Genomic DNA, 21,402 nt, shown 5'->3' with positions numbered 1-21,402 from the left:
CGTGGAGAGAGAGAGGTCGGTCACAGCTTGCGACTCAAGCAACAGAACACTGCCTTTTCCGCATTGATAATGAAATTATATACAAGGTGCATGGAGATTGGAAAGGACTGCTTCCAGAATCGAGAGCGAAAATCTGCTTCCAGAAAAAAAGTCCCGAAGCCGAGAACGAGGGAGGGAAACAAGAGAAGCGTTGACGTCGAGTTGGATCCCGACTTCCATCTCCTCCCTATACCCCAGCTCCCCTTCTCGTAAATTCAGCTTCACCTTCGCCTCTGCATATATACACGCGCATCTCTGACCTCGTTGTTTGCGTCCGTCTTCTTCCATTGCAGCTCTCGTTCGTTCGGACGGTCGCCTTCCCTTCTTTCGTTGAGCTCGATGGAACGCGATCACCCTCTCGCCCTGGAGCTCGCATCTCTACGAGGTGCAGTGTCTAAGTATCAACATGCTAGTCATCAAAGTGGAATCCAACTCCAAGGATCTAGGCTCGAGTATACTCTCTTAGCAGGTGAGAGAGCTCGTCGACCTTCGTTCCCCTTGTTCCTCCTTCGAGAGTGAGAGCTCACCATTCCTCCCTTTCTTGCGATTCTTTCTATCAAACCCAGAAAAAGTCAAGGGACTAGAGACTGAAAACTTTCGACTTCAAACGGAAGTAGAAGTCCTCAGGTGAGCCAACCTTCGTGCTAATCTTCCTCCCGTCTTGCGTTCGAAGCTCACCACACGCACGCTCCTCCCTTCCGTTGTTCTTCTTTGCTTTCTTCCTCAGAACCAACCCTCCCATCGTCTCCCCTACCCCCGACTCCCTCGCACTCAAACAGCTCACTCTAGCCCATCGAAAACTCTCCGCTCTCCTCACTTCAACAGAAGAGGCTCTTTCTTCAAAGACAACGGATCTCGTCAACTGTCAGGCTGAGCTCGCTCGGACGATCATGGATAGGAATCTATGCAGGAAGGCTGAGGACGATACGAGGATGATGTGGAACGAGATGGACGACAAGATCGACGAGGAGAAGGATCTCAGGTGGAAGGTTCAGGTCGATAGGGATCTCTGGTGAGTCCTCGAGGTCGAAACGTTCAAGCTCATCTTTCCCTCCTTCTTTGTTCGTTCGAGCTCACTCTGTCTTTCACTTTCTACAGCAACTCCATCATCGAACAATACCAAAAACTCTACCCCGCCTTCGTCCCCGTCGTTCCTCCTCCCAAACCCTGGCACGACCCTCCTCCTCCAACTCCTCCCAACAATCTCGAGGCCATCCCGACTCGCTCGATCCCAGATCTCTTCGCAGGTCGAACAGGCCTGGAGAAGCTTCTCTCCGATTTCGCCGCTGAGACCAAAGTCCTCAAGGGAGAGCTGAGAGAGGCCAAGATGCTTGCGGCGGAGGCAGCGAAGAAGCTCGTACTGGAGGAGAAGGGAGCAGAGGCTGAGCGGGTGTTGCGAGCGGACGCGATCAACGAGCTGGATAGGAAGACAAGGGATGATAGAGCTGCTGCTGGAGTGGTGGAGAGGTACATGTGAGTCTGAGGATCCGATGACTGATGGAGGGTGGCGGAAGAAAGGTGAAGCGAACGAGCTGATCACGTCTCATTTCTCGTCGCGTCGTGCTCGAAACAGGGCTTTCTCTCAAACCTCCTCCCTCGCTCTTCACGGATCCCTTCAGAACCTTCGAACCCGTCACACCGCTACTCTCGCCACGCTCAACGCTCAGATCATCGAACTGCAGAGGATGCACGGGGAGGAACAGGCTCGAGGCCAGGCTTTGCTGAGGAGTTTGGGAACGCTCGGAGAGGAGGTCGGGAGGGAGAGTGCTGGAAGGAGAAGGGAGATTGGATTGTGAGTTTCTCTTTCTCTCTCAGGACTGGCTGATTTCAGAACCAAGCTTTGGTGTCGAAGAATGAACATTGACCCGATCTCGTCTTCTTCTGGGGTTCCAAAGACGTCTCGCCGCTCTCGGTCGAGAAGAGAGGATTCTCGAGACGGTCCGCCGCTGGGAGGAGAAAGCTCGAACTGCTCTTCGTCGATCACCCATGCTCAAGAATGGAGAACCTTCATCATCGTCGTCGAAGTCGCCCTATCCTGAACCCGATCCTGCCACGACGACTGTCGTCCAACTCATCCACGACGCGTCCAACCTCGTCTCCACCATCTCTTCGGAAGAGGACCTCTCTTCGTCAGCAGCCAAGATTTTGCTCTCCGAAGATCTGGCAGCAGGATTAATCGAGGAACTCCGTTGTGAGACCGAGAGGCGGGTGGCTCTGGAGAGGGAGAAGAGGGAACTGTTAGGAGACGCGTCTTCGTCTGCCGCCGCTACTGCTGCTGCTGCTGCTTCGAAGCCTACCTTAGTTCCCGAAGAGAGTGCCGTTCTTGTCGACGTTCCGACGGAGGAGGAGAAGGAGAAGGATCTCCCCGTCCCACCTCCCAACGGAACCACCACCACCCAACAAGAACGACTCCTCCTCACCTCCCCTTTCACCTCCCCAACCACCGCCCTCCCACCTCTTCCCACTCCCGTCCCCTCCGACACTCCTCTTCTCCACTCCCTCAAAACCATCGCTTCCCTCCACCTCCCACTCCAAAACTCCTTCCACACGCTTCATCAATCCCTCCTCTCCCTCCAATCCACCCTCTCCGAACCGTCGCCCGATCCGCCCATCCCTCATCAACCCATCCTCCTCTCCGCTGTCGAGAGGCTCATGGACATCTCGGAGGACGCGAGAGTCGAGTTGGAGATTCATGTGGACGATGAGGTGAGGGTTGCCAGAGGGTTCGTTGCGATCCTGGAGGTGGGAGGGACGGGGAAGGTCGAGGGAGAGGCGGAGGCTTTCGTTGAAGGGAGGAGAGGGAGGAACAAGGTGGGAGAGGTCTTCAGGAGAAGGTTGGAGGATTTGGAGTATGACGCTGCTGCTGTGAGTTTTCCTTGCTCCCCGTCTCCTTCTCTCGTTCGATTCGACTCGTTGAGCCTCAAACGCGCCTTGCCCTTTCTTCTCCTTTCCCTCTTCCCTCTTCCCTCCCTCGAACGAACCGCTCCCTAACGCTTCCTTCTTCTTTCTTCTCAGCTCAAATCCGCCCTCTATCCAGCCCTCGATCTCTCCTCCTCCCCATCTCCCTCCTCCCTCTCTCCTCCCGCCTCCCCACCACCCTCTCAAACCTCAGCTTACAACCTCCCCTCCCCCTCCCTATACGGCCCTTCCAAACCCTCAACCTACATCAACCCTCTCACGGCTCTCAACTTACGAAACGCCATGCCTTACTTCTCTCCACCTCCGAACCCAAACGATCAACCCTCTTCCCTCTCCCCGACCTCTTCGTTCCGTCGTCCGTCGTTCGCCAACATCGGGAGGCTGTTCAGTGATGGATCGGGAGGAGCGTCGATCGGGGTGCATCATCCTGGTGGTGGAGCGAGCTCGAAGGGAGCAGGAGGGAACGTGAATGCGAGAGGAGTTGGGATGATGTACAAGGAGGCCAGGAGGAGTTCGAGTGCGCTTGGGTTGAGAGGGATGGCTGGGTTGGCTGGAGGAGGGGCGTCGAGTCCGATGAGGAAGGAGAAGGATCTGGAAGCTGCGAGGAAGCCTGAAGAGGAGGAGAAGGAAGAGTTGCTGGACGAGTCGAGTGGCGATGAGGTCGAGTAGCACAGACGCGTCGCTGCTTTTTTAGATTCCCCTTTCCTTTCTTTTTTAATAACGAGACTTCTACGTAGCATGTCTCAAATCATTAACGACCTCACTATATAATCCGTCTTTGGTGAGCTAAAGACCCTTCCCAGGTTCCCCATACACATCCGGTCTAGAGCTCCTCCAGAGCGGCAAGCTTTCCCTCGCCTGCCTCATCAGAGCTGGATCGATTCGAGTTCGAACGATGCATTCGGATTGGTCGGACGGAGTGGGAGAGGAAATGATCGTTCCGAGGGGGGAGGCAACGAGGGTGTGGCCGTAGGAGACGTCTGTCGCGGAACGACGAAAAGGGCGTCAGGGAAGACGCGACGACGGGATGAGAGGAGAAAAAGAAGAAGGAGTGTGCTTACAGTCGGCTGTTTCGTCCCGAGAAGCTGAGCACATGCCTACAAAGATTTGGTTGTCGATCGCTCTGTTGAGACCAAAAACGAAAGGGCAAAGGATCAGGTCAAGAAAGGGACGGAGGAGTGAGGGCGACGGACCTGATTCGTTGGAGAATCTCCCAATCCCGCGGTCCAGTAACCAAGTTGAAAGCCGATGGGAGGAGGAAAGCGCAGATGTTGGGGTTGGTCTTCATCATGTAGGAGAGGAGGTCGGGGAATCGGATGTCGTAGCTGAGCGAAAACATAAGAAGTCGAGTTGGGTGAGCTTCGAACGAATAGATCTTGAGAGTCAGCATGGGAGCTTACCAGATGGCTGTTGCGATAGTTCCGAAGGCTGAGAAGGAGAGAGACGAGGTGTAAGCTCGAGAAAGAGGTAGCAAACGAAACGGGGAAGAAAGGGAACGAACGCGTCTCAAAAACGGTGATGTTCGACCCAGGAGCGAGACTCTTGCTCTCGAAGAAAGTGATTCCTCCGGGGATGTCAACGTCGTAGAGATGGATCTTTCGATGTTTGGCGACGAGGTTTCCTTGATCGTCCCAGACTGTCGCTGTGTTCCAAATCTTCGTCTCCCCGTCTTCGCGTTCTGGAATTGAGCCACCTAGGATCCGTACTCCAGCTTCCTTCGCGACCGAGGAAAGCATCTTGAGAGCACAAACGACACAAAGAAGAGTGTCGAGGTCAGATTGGAGACGCTGAGGGCACGGAGGAAGGTGAAGACGCACATGAAGAGTCGGGGCGAGATCAATGGACGGGAGGTCGGAGGGAGCGATGGATGAAGAAGGAGTGGGAGTGGGTATAGGCTCAGAGTTAGGACCGTAAGCCGACGATAAGGTTGGAGAGTTGAAGATTTCCTGGTCGTTTGAAGAAGAAGAGATGGGGAGTCAGCCTCAAGGAAGGGGCAGGGGAGTGTGACGGAGCAGTCCGTCTGCTCCGATGAGGCTTAAGAAAAGCTTTCGCGTCGCTGAACTCAGTAAATGAGCTGGAGAAGAGTATCTTCTAGCCTCCTACGGAATTTTGAGCTTCTGGGAGCCAGAGAGGACGAAGCAGAGCTCATCTCTTTGTCGTCTCCTTCCGTTGAGCTTCGACGTTTCGCCCTTCCACCTCCTCCTTCCCCTCACGAGCTACGCACCAGAGTCGCAGTCCCTCATACGACTACCTGACCATCTGTTGTCCTCCCAGCGTCTCCCAAAACCACGAAAAAGCCAGAAACTCACCGGCAGCATGACGAGATCCGCTCTCCCTTCCTCTCCTCCCTGAACGGCCTTGAGAACCATCTCCCTCGCATGGACGAGATTATGCTGCTTATCGGCTCCTATCTCTCCGTAGCTAAATTCCAGCTCTTCTTGAAATTGGGAGGAATCATTTCTCGAGCCATGTTGGTCGTTACAGCAGAAAGGGAAGGGGAGCTCGGTTTCAGCTCGAAACTGGAGTCAGTCCCCAACCAGATCGACCTCCTTTCCTTCCTTCTTTGAAACCCGCTATGGCTCCTCCGTCTCCTCACGAGTGCGCAAAGTACCTGGGACTCTCTCCTGGGATCAATGGACCTCCTGGAAAGCCTCTCACGTCGGACGAGGAAGACAGGACGCCTCTGCCTCGAATGGTTCGTTTCAGCTCCACCTTCCTTCTCTTGCTCGCTCCTCTTCTGATCTCCTCTTTTATTATGCAGTTCAACTCGCACGCTGCCTCCACCAAGGAAGAGAAGGATCACTTTAACGTTAGTGCAACGACTCTGAGGGAGGTAATGATGCGACTCAGGATCAAACTGATTCTCTTCTCCTCTCTCTCTGTTTTCTTTTAGGTCCAATTCATCGCCTCCTACCTCCCTTCCTTCTTCCATACCCTCACTCAAAACACCATCGATCTCGAGCTCAAGAGCCGTCCTGGAGACATGCAAGCGACTTGGTGGACTCTGGTCATGGCGACCTTTAAAGAGCTCATCCCGTACCCGTCCTTCAAGCGCTTCTTCAGGGACGATCCCTCTCGAGGTCGAGAGCTCTACGTCTTCGTGTACAGGGCGATCGGGAGTCTTCCTCCTCATATGTTTGATGTGAGTCACGCTGGTTGCCTCGTTCGTTCTTTTTTGTTCGAAGGAACGCCGAAGAAGGGAGGCTGATTGTTCATCGCTTCTTTTCGTTTTCAAGCGAAGCAGCGGCGAAGAGTGGGAGCCTTTCATCGTGGTCCTTCTCTCCTACATCGACTCTCTGATGATGGACATTCCTTCGGTCTACTCCTCCTTCGACTACCCAGCCCTAGACCGCTCCATCTGCTCAAGTCTCCGACGAGTCCATCCCTTCCTTCTCGATCTCGAAGCACACCTCCCCGCCGATGCCTCGTACATCAAGGGGAAAGTCAAGGTATGGGCTCAGTTGGTAAAACAGTTTGGGGAGGGTCAGACGATGAGTCTCCAGATGATGGAAACCAAGGACGAGAGCGTTCGGAGCGGGTTGTCGTACGCCTGGTGGGCGTGTGAGTTTTCGTTGAACAAGGCCAAGAAGGGTCAGTTTGAGTGCTCGGATCGAGGAGTGATGATGGCTTGTGGACGAGTGAGTTCCTTTCCTTTCGGTAAACGTATATCTTGAACGAGAACTGACCTCCGTTCCGCTTCTTCCCTCCAGTGTCGCTCCGTCCGCTACTGCTCGAAAGGTTCGTCTTGCTACTCTCCTCTTCCTTTTGAAGCCTTGCTTGACGTCGTCTTTTCTTCTTCCGGAACTCAGAACATCAAAAGCTCGACTGGAAGGATCACAAGCGACTCTGCTTCGAACCGAGCTGGTGAACGAGAGGGACGACGACGAGAACGACGCGTCGAGGTTGCTCCTCGGCACCTTCTATTCTACCATGCCTTTCGCCTTGTAGGAAACGGATCAAAGGAAAGATGCAAGAGGAAGAGCTCTATATCTCGCACCCAGGGACGAATCAACCGCGACGAACCATGCGTCGAGGCAGGCCGACCTGTCTCTTTTTCTCGTTTTCAGCCCATCTTCCTTGCACCCAGCCTCGACGCCGTCTCCCTCTAAGCCATGCTACTTCTTCACATCGAGAGGCTCTCTTTCCGTCTCTTCCGCGGTTTCTACATCTTTGAGTCACATTCAAAGCTCTTTCACGGCTCGGGAAATTAATTTCGAGGCCAGCAGAAGTGTGCAATCTGAAGACGAAAGAACATGGTCGGAAGAGAGGTCCAAGATTCTATAACAGTATTAGAAGAGGAAAAGTACAGATGCATGACAGGAGTGGGAAAAAGGTAGGGAAGGAAGCGAAAGAACGAGAAGCAAGAGCAAGCGAAGGCAAGAGGACAGAAGAAAACGAGAGCGGGCGTGAACTGAGTGTACGAGAAAGACGAGATGAAAAGGTAGGTCTGAAATGGAAGAAAGATATGAAGAAAGATAGATATAGATAATCCTCAAAGACCGAAGCCAAGTTCTGCGAGACGAGAAAGGAAGAGAAGCGGTCAGTCCGAAGCTTCGTTGCGAGACGCGCCGGGAATCGAGAGGGATTGCTCACTTTTGAAGACTGAATCGAGGGTTTTGAGTGAGACAGGCTTGACGAGGTAGCCATCGACACCAGATCCGAAAGCTCTTCTCTTGTCCTCGGGTGTTGCTAATCCCGTAAGAGCCAAGATGGTGACTCTGGAAGGAGGAAGGGCAGGGGAGGAGGACGCGGCGCGTCGAGCCTTCTCGATTTCCCTGATCTTGTGAGTGGCTCCGAAACCGTCGAGGATAGGCATGGAAAGGTCGCAGAGAATGACGCTGGGAGATAGACCGAGAGTCGCAGAGTCAGTTTCGGGGCATCTGCAGCGAGCGAAGGAACGACGAAACTCACTCGAAGTAATTCTCTTTGTGAGCGTTGAACACGTCAACTCCCTCTTGACCGTTCACGGCCTCGACGAAGGAGAACTTCTTCTTCTGCAAGAAGGCGGCAAGGACTCGCTGCCAGATGAAGAAGGGAAGGGCGTCGAGTCAGTGAGGAGGTTGCTTCTCGGAGAGGGAAGGAAGAAAGACTGACTCGGTTGATCGGGTTATCCTCAACGACCAAGCAAGTCGCCGTCTTGGGTCCGTAAGATCGAGCCTCAGCCTCGTCGAGAACGGTTGCACTCCGAAGAACGGATCCTCCATCGGCCAAACTGACGACGCTGGCAGGACTGCTGGGAGTCAAGGGCTGCTCGTCCTCCTCCTCCTCGTGTCGGTGCGACGACATCCTCCTCGTGAGATGAGCGAGAGGGTATCCTTCGTGAGCGAGGGGAGAAGCCGTATCGGGTTGGTAGGTTATCGACCGAGGAGCCATCTGAGGGCGTTTTGCTCTCCGACGAGGTTCTCGTTCTTCCTCCGATCGTCTTCGTTGAAGGTAGTGGGTTGGCGAGAGTTGATGAGCTGCTGAACCGATGATTCCATTGCTGCCGTTGTGAGGGGAGAAGTAGGTGATCTCGGCTGCTGGACCGGAGTGGGAGACGGAGTGGGAAGGAGAGGGATGGTCGAAGGAGCCTGGTTCTGAAGGTGTTCGAGATCGGGCTCGCATCGAGTGACTTGAGTCCGAACGAGTGACTCCTCGACGACTTGATGAACCGGACGACGACGATCCAGATCCACGACGTCCTCCGTTGATGAAGTTGACCGCTGATTTGACTGCCGCCTCGAGTTTGATTGGACCTGTGGGTTTGGTGAGAATGACTTTTTTTGAAGGGAAGAGGAAAGGGGAGTCAGCTTCGAGTCGAAGAAGAAGGGCACGCGTGGAGGGAAAGAAAGACTCACCAGCGAATCCTCCGTTCGAGACGTAGGATGCGACCGAGTTCGACTGGGGACCTGATCCTCTCGTCGACGCGTAGAGGATGATCGGACGAGAGGTGTTCCTTTGCAAGGTGAAGGCGTCGATGATCGAATGATCCTCGTTGATGAGGAGGATATCTGCCCATCCTGGCTCGGTTTCGTCTCGAACGTCGAATCCCCAGTCCTCGAGGTAAGTTTCGAGAACGTCCTGAGCTAGCTTGAGACCTCGGTGCTCTTCGAAGAATCCGATGAGCGAAACGGAGAGACCGTATCCGACTCCTGCGTCCGAAAGAGGTTCGCCTCGAGTGACTTCTCGTCCTGGTTCGGCGGAGAACGAGACCTTGATCTCGGTTCCAAGTCCTTCGGAAGACCAGACGTCGACTTTCCCCTTGACGGACTCCGAAGAGACGATGCTGTTGACGATGGCCAGACCGAGTCCAGTTCCAGGTTGAAGAGGGTTCTCCTGCGAGAAAGGTTGGAACAGTTGATCCTATCGACAGCAAAGGGAAAAGAGGTGAGCAGGTGGAGTTGGAAGAAGGAAGGACGAAACGAGCGACTGACCTTCAAGAACTCCCTCGAAATTCCCTTCCCCGTATCGATGACAGCAAGCTCTATCGGGATCAATGAAGACCCAGGCAGACTGGGAAGCTCCCGAAGAACTATCTGAACGTAACCGTCTCTCGTGAACTTCCTGCGAAGAAGAAAAGGCAAACGCGTCGAGGTCAGCGTCGATGTCCTTCACAACGAAATGGTAGATCGAGACGAGACTTACAGAGAGTTTCCGATGAGGTTCATGAGAACTCGTCTGATTCCTCCCTTCTCGCACTTGATCTTCCAGCCCTGCGAGTTCGAACAGCAAATCGACGACGGTCAGCTCTTCGTCAAGCTCCAGTTTCCTCGCATCGACTCACAGGTTTCCTCAATCCAACGTCGATGACACATTCCACCAGATCCGTTGGAATCCCGGTCTTGTTATCCGGAGCGAAGAGGGACGAAATCGGCGACGAGGGAGAAGCAGGCGAATAGAAAGAGCCAATCGACTGGTCGTCCAGGAGGACTCTCGCACGTTGACCAATCCAGCATCCTTCGACGGTTTCCTCGATGAGCTTGACAAGGTCGACCCTGCGAGAACGAAGGTGAATGATCAGCTTCGAAGATCGACGAGAACGAGGAGGCGGAAAGGGAGGAGAGGAGGACGCGACGAACTCTTGGGTTTCGATCGATTTGGAAGCAGTTCCCTTTGTTCGAGAGGAGTTTCCGCTGAGTTTCTATCGGGGAGGAAGAAGAGGGGGCCGAGATAAGTACGTAGTTGTTGTCGAGCCATAAAGGAAGAAGATAGTGGACGAACAGTGAAGTCGAGTACATGGTTGACTGTTTCTATGAGGGAGTTTCCACAGGCCTGGACCGTCTCGAGGTAAGACGCCTGCTGAGTCGAGAGCTTGGTGTCTGCCAGAAGCTCCGAGCTGATCAATATTCCGTGAAGGGGAGTTCTGAGCTCGTGCGAGATGTTGCTTGAAGATTTGAAGGAAGGAGGAATGGAATCAGCCAACTGTTTTTCGAGTCACCGAGGAGAAGGAAGAACGACTCACGAGATGAAGTTGGCCTTCGCCTTGTCGGCAAGGGTGAGACGTCGTTTGAGGACGGCGGAAAGGATGATGAGCCCGATCTTTTGAGAGGGAGCAACAGGGAGGACGACTCGTCAGTCTTGAAGATCGTTAGGGCGGAACGAGGTCTGGAACTCACGGCTCGTAGGTATTTGAGTTCGTACCCCTCGAGGAACTCTTTCTGAGCTTCGCAGGTGTAGGCACAGACTTTAGAAAGAGGACTCGTCAGTCTTGTTCGACGAGCCGAAACGAGGACAACCACTCACTCAAAGCGAAAGGGTTTCGATCGATGTTGAAGATAGGAACGAGCATGACGAAAGCGAGTCCACTCGAAGGCAGCATGTGTCGGAACCATGATGGGACGACCTTGATGAAAGAACGAGAACAAGTCAGCCTTCGAAAGCAAAACACGAAGAGGGAAAAGAGAGAGAGGCTGACCTTCTCGTAGATCTTTCCGTCTGGGAACTCCTTCAGCCACTCAGCCAGCTTGTGATGCTCAACTCCAGAGACGAGCTTCGACCTCGACTCCGGCGTAGGAACCGTTTCGGATGATCCCAGGACCTGAATCGAAGGAATGGGACCGAAGCTCGAAGCTCGTGCGAGGAAGGGAGGGTTCTCCTTTCCTGGCGTATCCTGATCGTCGTCGCCGTCGCCTTCGTCTCCGTTGGTAGTAGGGCCGTCGAGCTGGTAAGGGTCGGCTTGGTAGTGGAAATCGGTCGAGAGTCCGTCGGACGAAGTCGTTTCGACGAGCTCGAATGAGGAGAGGTCGAGGACCAGCGCTCCATCTACGTCGAGTGTCTTCTGAACGAGCTGGGCAGCTTGTTGGTAGACCTTGTCCATGGCTGAAGGTTGAACGAGGAACGAGGAATGAGGAGAGGAACATAGACGCGGTCGAGGGCAGGGGAAGAAGGGAACGAACCTTGATCAACCGACAGAGCAGAAACGTCCATCTCGACGGTATCCCTCGTGAACTTCTCCATCGAATCTTGGATCATGCCCCTTCGACGAAGACTGCCACCGAGTAAAGCAAAAGAAGGTCAGTTCAGGGAGACATGCGACTCGGAAGGGAGGAAGAGGAACGAACTGCAGCTTGTCTCTCCAAAGTTCAAGCTCTCTCATCACGATGGCAGCGAACTCCTTGAGGGCATGTCTCTGTCGAGGTGAGAACTCGGCTCTTGGCTTATCGTCGAGAACGCAGAGGCTGTAGGATTTCGATACGAAACGGAACCAAAGGAGTCAGATCGCGCAAAGACGAAGGACTCGGGGAGAGAGAGAGAGAAGGACTCACGATCCGATGTTGAAACCATCAGAGGTTCTCAAAGGCGACCCGGCGTAGAACCGGATGTGAGGAGGTCCGACGACGAGAGGGTTCTGTTCGATGGGAACAAGATGGAATCTCGTCAGTCCGGTTCGTTCGAAACATCGACGCGTCGACTTCTTTTCGAGCCGAGCTCACCTTCTCGAATCTCCAATCCTTGAGAGCATCCAAAACAACGACTGGCTCATCCGACTTCTGGAGCAAAACGTGACCACAGAACGACGAAGCTCTCGATCCGCTCGAACAACCAAAGCCAGCTGAAAGCGGAAAGGAAAGGAAAGGACGGGAAGGAAAGTGAGTTCGAGGAGAGCGAAAGTGAAGAAACCGATGCTGAACGATGCCGAGCCACTCACATTCCGACTTGAACCTGAGAGAGGGAAACGAAGGGGAGTGATCAGACCGATCTGGGGAAAGTTGAGACGCGAAGAAGAGACGCGTCGAAAAATCGAAACTCACCACTGATCCTTCTGGTCCACAAGGGAGATCAACACCATCTTGGTCGAGAACACCAGCTTGGCGAGGTGAGAGATCCTATCAAAGTTGTGATCCGGTCCCGAGTGCAAGATGTCGAATCTGTACAACGCCCGAAGTCTCTCCTTCTCGTTCGCAGGGAGAGGAGCTGGAAGCCATCCCTCCTTCAGGAAGGTCGTTTCCTCCGGCGTGGGAGGATAGACGGGACCGTTGCTGTTCCATCCGCTCGACGACGATCCTGAAGCTGAAACCGATCCCGCGCCTGACGAGTGGGAGGAGAAGTCGAGCGGCGAAGGGAGAGGAGGAGGGTTGGACGAGGAGAAGTGATTGCCTCCTGGCGTTAAAGGTTGAGTGAGGAACTCGTTGAGAGAGTTGTCCGCCGAGGATCCTGTTCGAACCATTCCTGCCGCTCCGTGGACGGTCGATGCGGGGGAGTAGCTTCCGTTCGAAGCGAAGGACGGGATCGGTCCTGAGTAGCTGACTCCTCTCCCGACGACGGTTCGAGTGCTGTCTCCGCTTCCAGGCCCGTCCTCGGTGGTGAGACTCTCTCGGCGATTCGAGGACGAAGGTAGGGGAAGAGGCGAGGGCTTCCAGTTCCCCATCGCACCTCCGAAGTAATCCTCTCCCGACGCGTCGTCCGTCGATCCCTTCCTCCTCTCGACGGGCGCCGTCGCCATAGGGAACGAGTATCCGTTTCCGTTCCCACTGCCAGACGTCCCTGATGGAGCGTTCTCGGACGCGGGAGTTCCAGGAATGACCTCGAGGCGAGTAGGCTGTGAGGGAAGGAGACCTCCCGAACTGACGGTCCACGATCCTCCGATCATTTGGCCTGACTTGCTCTTCCTCGGCTGGGAGAAGTTGACTGAAGCGTTGGAAGGACTTGTGTTGGATCCGGGGGAGGCGTAGGCTCGGAGTGGGTCGACGTGTTCGTGTTCTGGGGAGGGAAGAGCGAAGGGAGCGAGGTTGGACGAGGATCCTGCGAGACGAACTGTTGCTGCGAATTCGGCGTTGGCCATGAACGGTTTGCTCTTCGGTTGAGGAGAAGGGAGTTGACTGCCTGATGGGGAGGAGGTGGACTTGAGCGTCGGCCGTTGTAGGGGTGGTGCAGAGACGGAGGCGATGGAAGGAGACGGAAGTGCGACGGGTGCTGAAAGGGGAGATCGGGGAGTTGGGACTCTGAAGTTGGTGCTGTTGGAGAAGTAAGGTTGAGCTTCCCGTTGGAAGGCTGCCGTCGAGTTGGAGAGGAGAGGTGCTCGAGTGGACGAGGTGGGAGGAGGCGTTCGAGTTCGAGGAGCGGTGATGGAAGACGAGGACGACGGGGCCGAGGTGGATCCTGGTCGATGAGGGAGTTTGACGGGAGCTATGGGAGTGGATTTGCGGTTGTCCATCGAGGAGAAGAATTCGGGAGGGTTGGGAATCTTGTAGGGCTGTGGAAGCGAAGAGAGAAGGGAAAGAGACGCGTTAAGCGGGAGCGACGGCGAGAACGAGCGAGAGAGTGAAATGACTCACGTCCCATCGTCCATCTCGGTAAGCTTCAATGAATGAGCTCCAATCCCAAGCGTCGTTCTGAGAGAGAGCTCCAGGTCCTCCAGGAGTTGGTAGAGGAGGAAGGCTCGTCGACGCCAACTTCGATCGAGCTGGAGAACGCGAAGCGATCAGAAACTGAACGTCGGCTGCTTCGGTTCACGAGAAATGAGAACGGAGGACTCACGAGATATCGACTCGTTAAACGCTTGAGCAGCAGAAGCACCCTGGATATCAATCCCTCCAGCCTCGTTGTCCCTAAGCTGCGAAATCTCCAGTCTCCTCGTCGCCTCCAACAACTCCTGCTCGACCGACGTCCTTCTCGTTCCAGGAGTTCCCATGGGCGAATCCACCATGCTGATAGCATCCTCCTCTCCTCCTTCCAACCCTATGAACGAGTCTCTCCTGGCCAGAATCCCTGGGGAGACGCTCGGCTTCCTTGACGAGGAGTGAGAGGGGAGGAAGGTCGTCGACGCGGCGGCTGGGTTCGGAGATTCCGGAGGCGACGACGTTGAGGAAGCGACCGTGCTTTGGAGAGGTGTGGCTAGCTTGGGAGGAGATGCAGGTCGAGAGAAGGAAGGTCGAGGGGAACTTGGTGCTTGACGAGCGCCTTGGGTTCGAATGTGAGCTCGAGGACCTGGCGAGAGTCCTGTTCCGCCGAGGGAGGGGAGTCCTGATCCACCGATATGAGGAGGAGGGTAAGACGAGGGAGCTGCTGATGAAGGGAAGTTGGGATTGGAGGCTGTTCGAGAGAGGTTGGTGATGGTGGAGGTGGAGGAAGCTGAGGAGGTCCGTCGCATGTTGGTTTTGGGAGAGCCTGAGAGCTGAGGTCGGTACGAAGTTGAGTCCTCCGTCTTCTCTCCTGCTACTCCTAGTCCTCCGATGCCCAACCCAGCTTTGGCACCGTCCTTGTTGGCGAGGAAGCTGTTCATCGAGGGCATGGCGAGTCCCTCTGTTCCAGCTGGGATCACGTCTACGGGTCTTCGAAGAGGGTTTCCTGAAGGTGAGCCTCCCTCGGATGGGGAAGCGGTGAGGCTGAGGTGAGAGGACGAGGGTCCTGTCCTGAGGAGGGTTTGAAGGTCGCTGCGAGAAGAAGAAGATCTTGATCGTTGAGTGGAAGACGTTCTCGATGTAGAGGAGGAAGGCTGAAGAGGTTGAGGGGAGGAGAGAGGAGGGCAGGGTGGGAGGGAGAAGGAAGCTGGGTTCTCCTCCGATGGAGAGGGATCCGGCGTAGTAGGCGTGGCAGAAGAAGGAGGAGAGGGTGAAGACATGCTGGAGAGAGGAAGAGGATGGCACTCCTCGACGGAAATTGTTTGAAGTTCTATAGAGAAAGAGGAAGAAGAGGAAGAAGGAAGGAAAGTCAGCGATCCTGTTCGAGCTGAGCTCACGTTGCTTCCCTCAGCCTTCCCTTCCTTCCTCTTCCCTCTGCTCGTTCAACAGAGACAAGTGAGATACGAAGCATCCACATGCTCTCGTCTACTTCCAAAACAACCTTCTCCCCTCTCCTCCTCGCCTGACAGGCTCCTCTTCTTCTCTCCTTCTTTTTCCTCAGCTTCTGTCCTTCTCCCAACCCATGACGACGTTTCCTTCCTTCCTTGGACCTTCTATTCTCCTTCTTTTTCTCCGACAGAGAGAACAGCGAGACAGACTCACCTATCACGCGAGTAAACCTTCGAGTGGCCTGTTTTGGTTCGAGTAACTCCTCAGGAAAAAGGAAGGGCAGAAGAGGAAGAATGGAGTTGGCCGTGAAGACAGGGCCAGGCTCGTTCAGCGACGATCCGATCTCTCTTCGATGAAAATCGATTCCGAAGTCACCCTTCTTCATTACTTAATTTACATCGAGCGTCCTGAATAGGCTTGAAGGTCATCATCGCCGAAGAAGTGCTGGTTGAGGAGAACTTTGGAGTTGCAAGGTGGAAGGCCAAAAGAAGCGATGAGCCTCGGCGAGAGTTTGGACGCGTCGCTTCCCTTTTCCATTGCGCTCTCTTTTGGGCTCAGATCAGTCTCTTCAGTCGAAGGAAATCCAGATGATTGAACTCTTCGATCCGCTCGCAGAGTCAATCTTGCCTAGATCTCGCAGACGGCGGCAGCAGAAGATCGGAGTTCGAATCGATGCTCGTTTCTTCCTTTCCTTTCCCTCTCGATCCGAACGAAGAAAAGCAGGTCTTCTAAAAGAAGGAGCATCGCCATCACCACCACCAGCACCGAAGAGAGTAGAAAGAAGAGAACTAGTCTACCAAAGAGAAGAAAAACGGACGGCTATAAAGGAACCAAGAGACGAAGAGAAACGAAAAGAGCGAGAGCTACTCTAATCAAGCGGCAACGACCTTCTTCCCCGGCAGAGGATCGATCTTCCTATCCTTGTTCATGAACGATTGAACGAGATCGTCCGTGATGGCCGCTCGTCGCTGTTAAAAAGCAAACCAAACGAAAGGGTCAGCTCGACGCGTCGAACGAAAAGGGAGAACGGGCTGGACGACGAACCTCCTGGAAACCAGCGACGAAAGCCTGGAGCCTCTCGACACACATCTTCTTGAGCTGACCCGAGAGAAGTTTACCTTCTCGGTAATCCTGAAAGACGACGGAGGCGACGACGAAGAGAGAAGAGGGAGTCAGTTTTCGTCTTCGTTTTCGTCTCCTCCCATTCCCCTCCCATCCACCCTACCACAACGCAATCAACGCCCAAAGGCACTCACCTTAGCAGTCCTCTCCAACAACTCATCATCGTCCTCCAAGAAGCTCAAGTACTGGAACGCGATATCCACATCGGGGTTTCCTCCCAGTTCCCTCTGAGCCTTCTCACTCCCGTCCCCTCCTCCTCCACTGTACGCATGCTTGTTCATCTTGTTCTTGATCTGAGCAGCGGTATCGGTCATGTAGATGGACGAGTTGGGGTCGGAAGCAGACATCTTGGTGTGAGCGCCCTGGAGGGCGGGGATGAATTTGGCGTGGAGGAGGGCGGGTTTGAGGTACTTGAGACGGGGGGCGATGTCTCGGGTTGTGCGGAAGTACTGCGAGCGAGAGAGAACGAGGAGATTACAGGAGAGTTAGGAGGGAGGAAGGGAAAGGAAGGAGAGACGGGGACGAACGGGATCCTGATCGATGGCGCAAGGGATGAGGCAAGGAACGTCCGTCTTGTCGCCGAAGATCTGAGGGAACGAGTTGGAGAAGGAAGGGGCGGCTTGGATGGCGGGGAAGTGACTCTTTCCGATGTTGTCGCTGAAGGAGGGACGCAAGCGGAGAAAGCGAGGGCAAGGTCAGACGCGTCGAAAGTCGAACGACGACGGGAGAGAAGGGAAACCCACGAGTCGTTGAACCCGAACGTGGCCTTGGACTGGTTGTAAGTCAACATCCTCGAGATCTTGACGATGTTCCAGTAGAAGGCTCCCCTGAAAAAACGAGAAGAACAGACCAGAGTCAGATCCTGGTTCGGAACGAAGAACAAACGAAAGCGGGAGCGGAAACTCACTGCACGAAGTCGAGATCCGAGAAGATGAAGGTCCTGTCGTGCTCAACTCCACAAGCGATGATATCCTTAGCGTTCTCGAACGAGAAAGCGTGGGTCTGGTCGAGAGTGAGAGGCTTTCCTTCCTTCTGGAAGAGGAACTTCTCGTCGTCTGCGAGGGATGAACGGTGCAATCAGGATCTACCTCCGAAGGGAGGAATGAGGAAAAGAGCACTAACCGGTGAGTTGAATGACGAGAGGGACCTTGAAGACGGACTGGAGCCAACTGAGAGGATACGAAGAAGAGGACGCGTCGAAGTCAGACGAAGCCACCGCGAGGGAAAGAGGCGAGAAGAGAAACGATGAACGAACGTGGTGAAGAGGAAAGGAACCATGTGTCCGAGATGCATGCTTCCACTGCTAGGTCCTCGTCCGGTGTAGAGGTAAAAAGGCTTTCCAGCTTCGAATCGGTCGAGGATCTTGTCGAGCTCTCTGTTTCAGACGCGGACGCACGAAGAGTTGAAATTCGTTCAGTTTGTCTCGGTCCGGGGGAAGACAGCGGTTTTTGAAAAGTCTGAACTCACCGATGCGAGAAGAAGGTACCCCTTCGAAGGAGGAGATGAGCTCGCTCGCCGGTCAACCGCTCGAACCTGGCGATGAGTTCTGGCGAGATGTTGGCGGTTCCGAACTGTCGAACGAGCTTCTGGTAGTCACTATCGAGAGAGAGCGAGAGCGGCGAAGAAGAAGGAACGTCAGCCATGATCGTTCTCGAAGCAGAAAACTTCAAGGGAAGCGAAGAAGAGAGAGAAGAGAGTCGACTCACATTCCAATCGCGACACCATCCTCTCCGACTTCTCCCTCGACATCCCAAGGAGTCACAACCTGTTCCTTGTTGTTCGCTTCGTCCTTCTTGTCGGCAGCAGCGGCGGTGGGAGCTGGCGAAGGGGAAGGAGGAGCGAGGAGACCTCCGGCGGTGGTCGACCGGGAGGGAGTGGAAGGACCGAGGCCAGCGTGAGGTCCTGGAGTAGAAGGTCGAGAATGGCTGGGAGTGGCGGCTCGAGAAGGAGTAGTAGATCGTGCGAGAACGGGTTTGCGGGGGCTAGAGGAGGTGGTGGTGTCAAGGGAAGAAGCGAAAGAAGGAGACGAGAGAGTGTGAGCTCGAAACGAAGGAGGAGCAAAAGCGAAAGAAGAGGACTCACCCTCCCTTCAACCATTCTGGCTCTCCCAACTCCATACCTTCGAGCTTCCCAGCGATACCCTCCGCAACTCCTCGCTCTCCGAGACCCTCGTCGGCTCGTCTAGCAGCTTCCGTGACGAACTCTGGCTCTCCGAGGTCCATCTGGGAAAGCTGAGCTTGGAGGTCCTCGGCTTCCTCCTCGGTGAGAGATTCAGGGTGAGAGAGAGCAGAGGGAGGAGGGAGATCTGAGAATGGCAAAAAGACAGAAAGAAGAAGTCAGCGACGGTGGTTGTAGAGGGAGGAAGTCGAGCGGATGGGCTGAAGGGGAGGAGGGAGGGAGGAGGAGTGGTTCGAAAGGAGCAGACGAGGGAGAGCGAGCCCTTTTTGGTTTGGATAACGAGGTTTTAGAGAGGGTAAGGAGCATGGCGTGAAAATGACTAGTATATATCGAGTCTACAAGAGGATGGAGGACTGATTGAAGTCGAGTCATCTCCTCTCTTCGCTCGTCTAGCTCAACAATCTCCTTCCTCCCATCACCTCCTTCGAACGTCTCTCCACCGTCCCCTAGCTGAATCTGTACTCGAGATAAACAGTCCAAGTAGGGTAGAGCGTCGCCTCCAGCTCGAGTATATGCCCTTTGCGCTCCATCTGGTCGTCCAACAGTGCCAGAAGCAAAAGGGAGGAAGGAGAGAAGCTTGAACTCACCCAGCTTGGAGAGGGCTTCCGCGACTTCTTCTGAGCTCATGGAAGGTTTTTTGCCGTGCCTGGCTTTGGTAGGTCCACTGGAAGCGGGAGGGGGAGCGGAAGAGCTCATATCGAAGGATGGAAGGAGGGTGAGAGTTGAGAGGGAAAAACAAGTTTGAATCGATTAGAAACTCGAAATCGAAAGGGGATTAAGGGACGTGGAGAGGGTGCGACGCTTCCTTGAGCTCCAAACCATCACCCCACCCTCCTTCTCTTCTTCTTCTTTCGCTCCTCACAACCACCATGGCTAGTACATCAGATCAGGTTAGTCGAAACTCCTCAAAATCTGCTGTCTCTGCTCTTCGAGGGAACCAAACGAAGCTCATCTCTCTCGTCCTCCTCCCCCCTTCTTCCTTCCCACCTCGTCCTCCCTTCACCTGAATCCCTACAGATCTCCGCCCTCGCTGGTACTTCGGTCGTGGTCCACCCTCTGGTTCTCCTCTCTGTTGTGGATCACGCTTCTCGATCTCCTACTTCTCAAAAGAAGCGAGTTCTCGGAGTTCTGCTCGGTCAGAACGATGGAAAGACCGTCAACATCGCAAACTCGTTCGCTGTGAGTTCATCGTTTCCTTCTCTCATTCTTGGGTGGCCTGGGATGGAGCTCTAGAGTGCATACATCCTGTCTCCTCGGGAGCGAAAGAGCGAAGGGTCTGGGGGGCATTCGTCGAGCTCAAGAACGAAACGAGCGAAGCTCAAGCTGACCCTCCATCGCTTCCTTCCCCTCTCCTCCTCTTCATCGATCCAGGTTCCGTTCGAAGAGGATGATCGTGATCCCAAGACTTGGTTCCTCGATCTCGACTACGTGGAGGGAATGTGGGAGATGTTCAGGAAAGTCAACGGTCAGTCCTCGTTCATCTCGTCGTCGACCTCTCCTCTCCTTCCTCCCTCCACCTCACCTCCCTCGTCCGTCTGACCTTCGCCTTCCTCGATATACAGCCAAGGAGCGACCCATCGGATTCTACCACACCGGACCTACCCTTCGCTCGTCAGATCTTGAGATCTCGGAGCTCTTCAAGCGATTCGTGCCAAAGCCCGTGAGTCGACCTCGACCTCAGCCCTCAGCCCTCAGCCCTCGTTCCTCCCTCCTCTTGAGCTCGAGCTCACTCTTTTGTGCTTTTTTCTGTACTATCAGGTCATGGTCATCGTCGACGTTCGACCTACAGGTGGACGAGGAGACACTGGAATCCCCACCGATGCCTACTTTGCCGTCGAGGAGATCAAAGACGTTCGTTCAGCTTCGATCTCTCTCTCCCTCCCTCCCTCACGTCTGACCTCTCCTGTCCCGACATCCACAGGACGGAACCACCACCCAAAAAACCTTCATGCACGTTCCCTCCCTCATCTCCGCCGAAGAATCCGAAGAAATCGGGGTCGAGCACCTCCTCCGTTCGACCACCTCCTCCCTCCTCTCCTCCTCCACCACCAACCCTTCCCTCTCCACCCGAGTCACCGCCCAGCTCTCCGCTCTCAAGGGACTCCACTCCCGCTTGATCGACATCAGGGACTACCTTGGACTGGTGCTGCAAGGGAAAATGACGGTGAACCATCAGATCTTGTACAACCTGCAGGACGTGTTCAACCTCCTTCCTGCTGGGATGGGCGAGGGGAAGGAAGGGGAGCAAGGGGAGGGAGAGAAGAGCTTTAGGGTTCAGACGAACGATCAGATGGTGGTGGTTTATCTGAGTAGTTTGATTAGGGCGGTGATTGCTTTGCACAACTTGTGAGTTTTCGTCGAGGGTTGGGGAGGGGAGAGGCACGTTGCGTCCACGTCTGGGGTCGTCCTCTCGTCCGCCTTCGAACGTAGGAATGTTCTCTCCTTTTGTCCTCGTAACTGACTCTCCCTCTCTTTTTCCTCACGTCTCGTTTCTCTCCTCAGGGTCGACAACAAGCTCATCAACTCGTTCGTCTCGTCTCCCTTTCTTTCCCTCCTCCCACTCTTTCCTTCCCTCTCCCTCTCTCCCTCCCACCAATACTAACCTCTCTCACTTCTCTCCCTCTTCTTTCCTCACAGCCGTGCCGAGTCCGACCCAGCAGAAGACTCCACCACCGCCGTTGTCGTTCCGTCCCCGTCAACGACGAAGAAGGACGAGGAGAAGGACAAGGCCGCTTCGGGAGACAAGAAGGGTATCTAGATTCGCATTGGCTCGTGTAGAGAATGGATGTCTCTTGCTTGAACGGAATGTTTGCGGTTGTGAGAAGGCAAGGAGAGAGATGAAGAGGTAGGAGGCGCGCGCGTCCGACTTCGTCTCTCGAGCTTCCCCTTCCCCTTCTCGCTCACTCTTCATCAAGAGTTACGTCGCATCGTACAT

General features: G+C 54.6%; 6 protein-coding genes across 6 annotated transcripts; 3 read left to right on the top strand and 3 right to left on the bottom strand.

The window, feature by feature from the left end:
* The first annotated feature begins 124 nt into the window (after positions 1 to 124).
* BDY24DRAFT_131842 (uncharacterized protein) lies at positions 125 to 3,135 on the top strand. The gene is made up of 7 exons (XM_076636007.1): positions 125 to 248; positions 333 to 508; positions 606 to 666; positions 767 to 1,051; positions 1,138 to 1,512; positions 1,613 to 1,831; positions 1,935 to 3,135. Exons 2-7 carry the CDS (start codon positions 379 to 381, stop codon positions 3,028 to 3,030), a joined length of 2,166 nt encoding a protein of 721 aa, XP_076494641.1. The 5' UTR covers positions 125 to 248; positions 333 to 378; the 3' UTR covers positions 3,031 to 3,135.
* A 609-nt stretch (positions 3,136 to 3,744) lies between these two features.
* Positions 3,745 to 5,457, bottom strand: BDY24DRAFT_443114 (carbon-nitrogen hydrolase; the record flags this gene model as incomplete). Its single annotated transcript, XM_076644738.1, has 7 exons — positions 5,268 to 5,457; positions 4,776 to 4,904; positions 4,460 to 4,694; positions 4,359 to 4,386; positions 4,152 to 4,283; positions 4,020 to 4,081; positions 3,745 to 3,938 (listed from the first exon to the last, which is right to left on the bottom strand). The coding sequence occupies exons 1-7, from the start codon at positions 5,325 to 5,327 to the stop codon at positions 3,745 to 3,747; spliced, it is 840 nt and encodes a 279-aa protein (XP_076494640.1). The 5' UTR covers positions 5,328 to 5,457.
* A 76-nt stretch (positions 5,458 to 5,533) lies between these two features.
* BDY24DRAFT_371352 (zinc finger MYND domain-containing protein) lies at positions 5,534 to 6,826 on the top strand (the record flags this gene model as incomplete). The annotated part of the gene is made up of 6 exons (XM_076638153.1): positions 5,534 to 5,653; positions 5,720 to 5,767; positions 5,852 to 6,100; positions 6,195 to 6,596; positions 6,669 to 6,696; positions 6,768 to 6,826. 6 exons carry the CDS (start codon positions 5,534 to 5,536, stop codon positions 6,824 to 6,826), a joined length of 906 nt encoding a protein of 301 aa, XP_076494639.1.
* Positions 6,827 to 7,215: 389 nt separating this feature from the next.
* On the bottom strand, positions 7,216 to 15,471 carry BDY24DRAFT_395985 (uncharacterized protein). Its single transcript, XM_076641386.1, has 23 exons — positions 15,381 to 15,471; positions 13,915 to 15,048; positions 13,713 to 13,840; positions 12,189 to 13,630; positions 12,086 to 12,099; positions 11,871 to 11,989; positions 11,703 to 11,785; positions 11,499 to 11,615; positions 11,334 to 11,425; positions 10,853 to 11,256; positions 10,681 to 10,780; positions 10,554 to 10,621; positions 10,400 to 10,476; positions 10,159 to 10,321; positions 10,017 to 10,078; positions 9,722 to 9,932; positions 9,583 to 9,650; positions 9,372 to 9,501; positions 8,796 to 9,300; positions 8,053 to 8,714; positions 7,870 to 7,976; positions 7,552 to 7,796; positions 7,216 to 7,470 (listed from the first exon to the last, which is right to left on the bottom strand). The coding sequence occupies exons 2-23, from the start codon at positions 14,996 to 14,998 to the stop codon at positions 7,451 to 7,453; spliced, it is 5,901 nt and encodes a 1,966-aa protein (XP_076494638.1). The 5' UTR covers positions 14,999 to 15,048; positions 15,381 to 15,471; the 3' UTR covers positions 7,216 to 7,450.
* A 422-nt stretch (positions 15,472 to 15,893) lies between these two features.
* Positions 15,894 to 19,187, bottom strand: WRS1 (tryptophan--tRNA ligase WRS1). The gene is made up of 12 exons (XM_076641385.1): positions 19,055 to 19,187; positions 18,372 to 18,594; positions 17,996 to 18,271; positions 17,757 to 17,885; positions 17,545 to 17,664; positions 17,412 to 17,458; positions 17,197 to 17,344; positions 17,033 to 17,116; positions 16,817 to 16,946; positions 16,424 to 16,738; positions 16,212 to 16,298; positions 15,894 to 16,135 (listed from the first exon to the last, which is right to left on the bottom strand). Exons 1-12 carry the CDS (start codon positions 19,161 to 19,163, stop codon positions 16,040 to 16,042), a joined length of 1,764 nt encoding a protein of 587 aa, XP_076494637.1. The 5' UTR covers positions 19,164 to 19,187; the 3' UTR covers positions 15,894 to 16,039.
* Position 19,188: 1 nt separating this feature from the next.
* On the top strand, positions 19,189 to 21,273 carry BDY24DRAFT_395979 (26S proteasome regulatory subunit). Its single transcript, XM_076641384.1, has 8 exons — positions 19,189 to 19,357; positions 19,485 to 19,646; positions 19,839 to 19,932; positions 20,030 to 20,127; positions 20,226 to 20,318; positions 20,389 to 20,813; positions 20,970 to 20,993; positions 21,105 to 21,273. Exons 1-8 carry the CDS (start codon positions 19,337 to 19,339, stop codon positions 21,223 to 21,225), a joined length of 1,038 nt encoding a protein of 345 aa, XP_076494636.1. The 5' UTR covers positions 19,189 to 19,336; the 3' UTR covers positions 21,226 to 21,273.
* The last annotated feature ends 129 nt before the right edge of the window (positions 21,274 to 21,402 follow it).

The sequence above is a fragment of the Mrakia frigida genome, assembly GCF_051309035.1.
Source record: "Mrakia frigida strain ATCC 22029 unplaced genomic scaffold BDY24scaffold_25, whole genome shotgun sequence".
NCBI lineage: Eukaryota > Fungi > Basidiomycota > Tremellomycetes > Cystofilobasidiales > Mrakiaceae > Mrakia > Mrakia frigida.
Note: the sequence above shows the minus strand (reverse complement) of the source record. Positions and strands in the feature narration are given on the sequence as shown.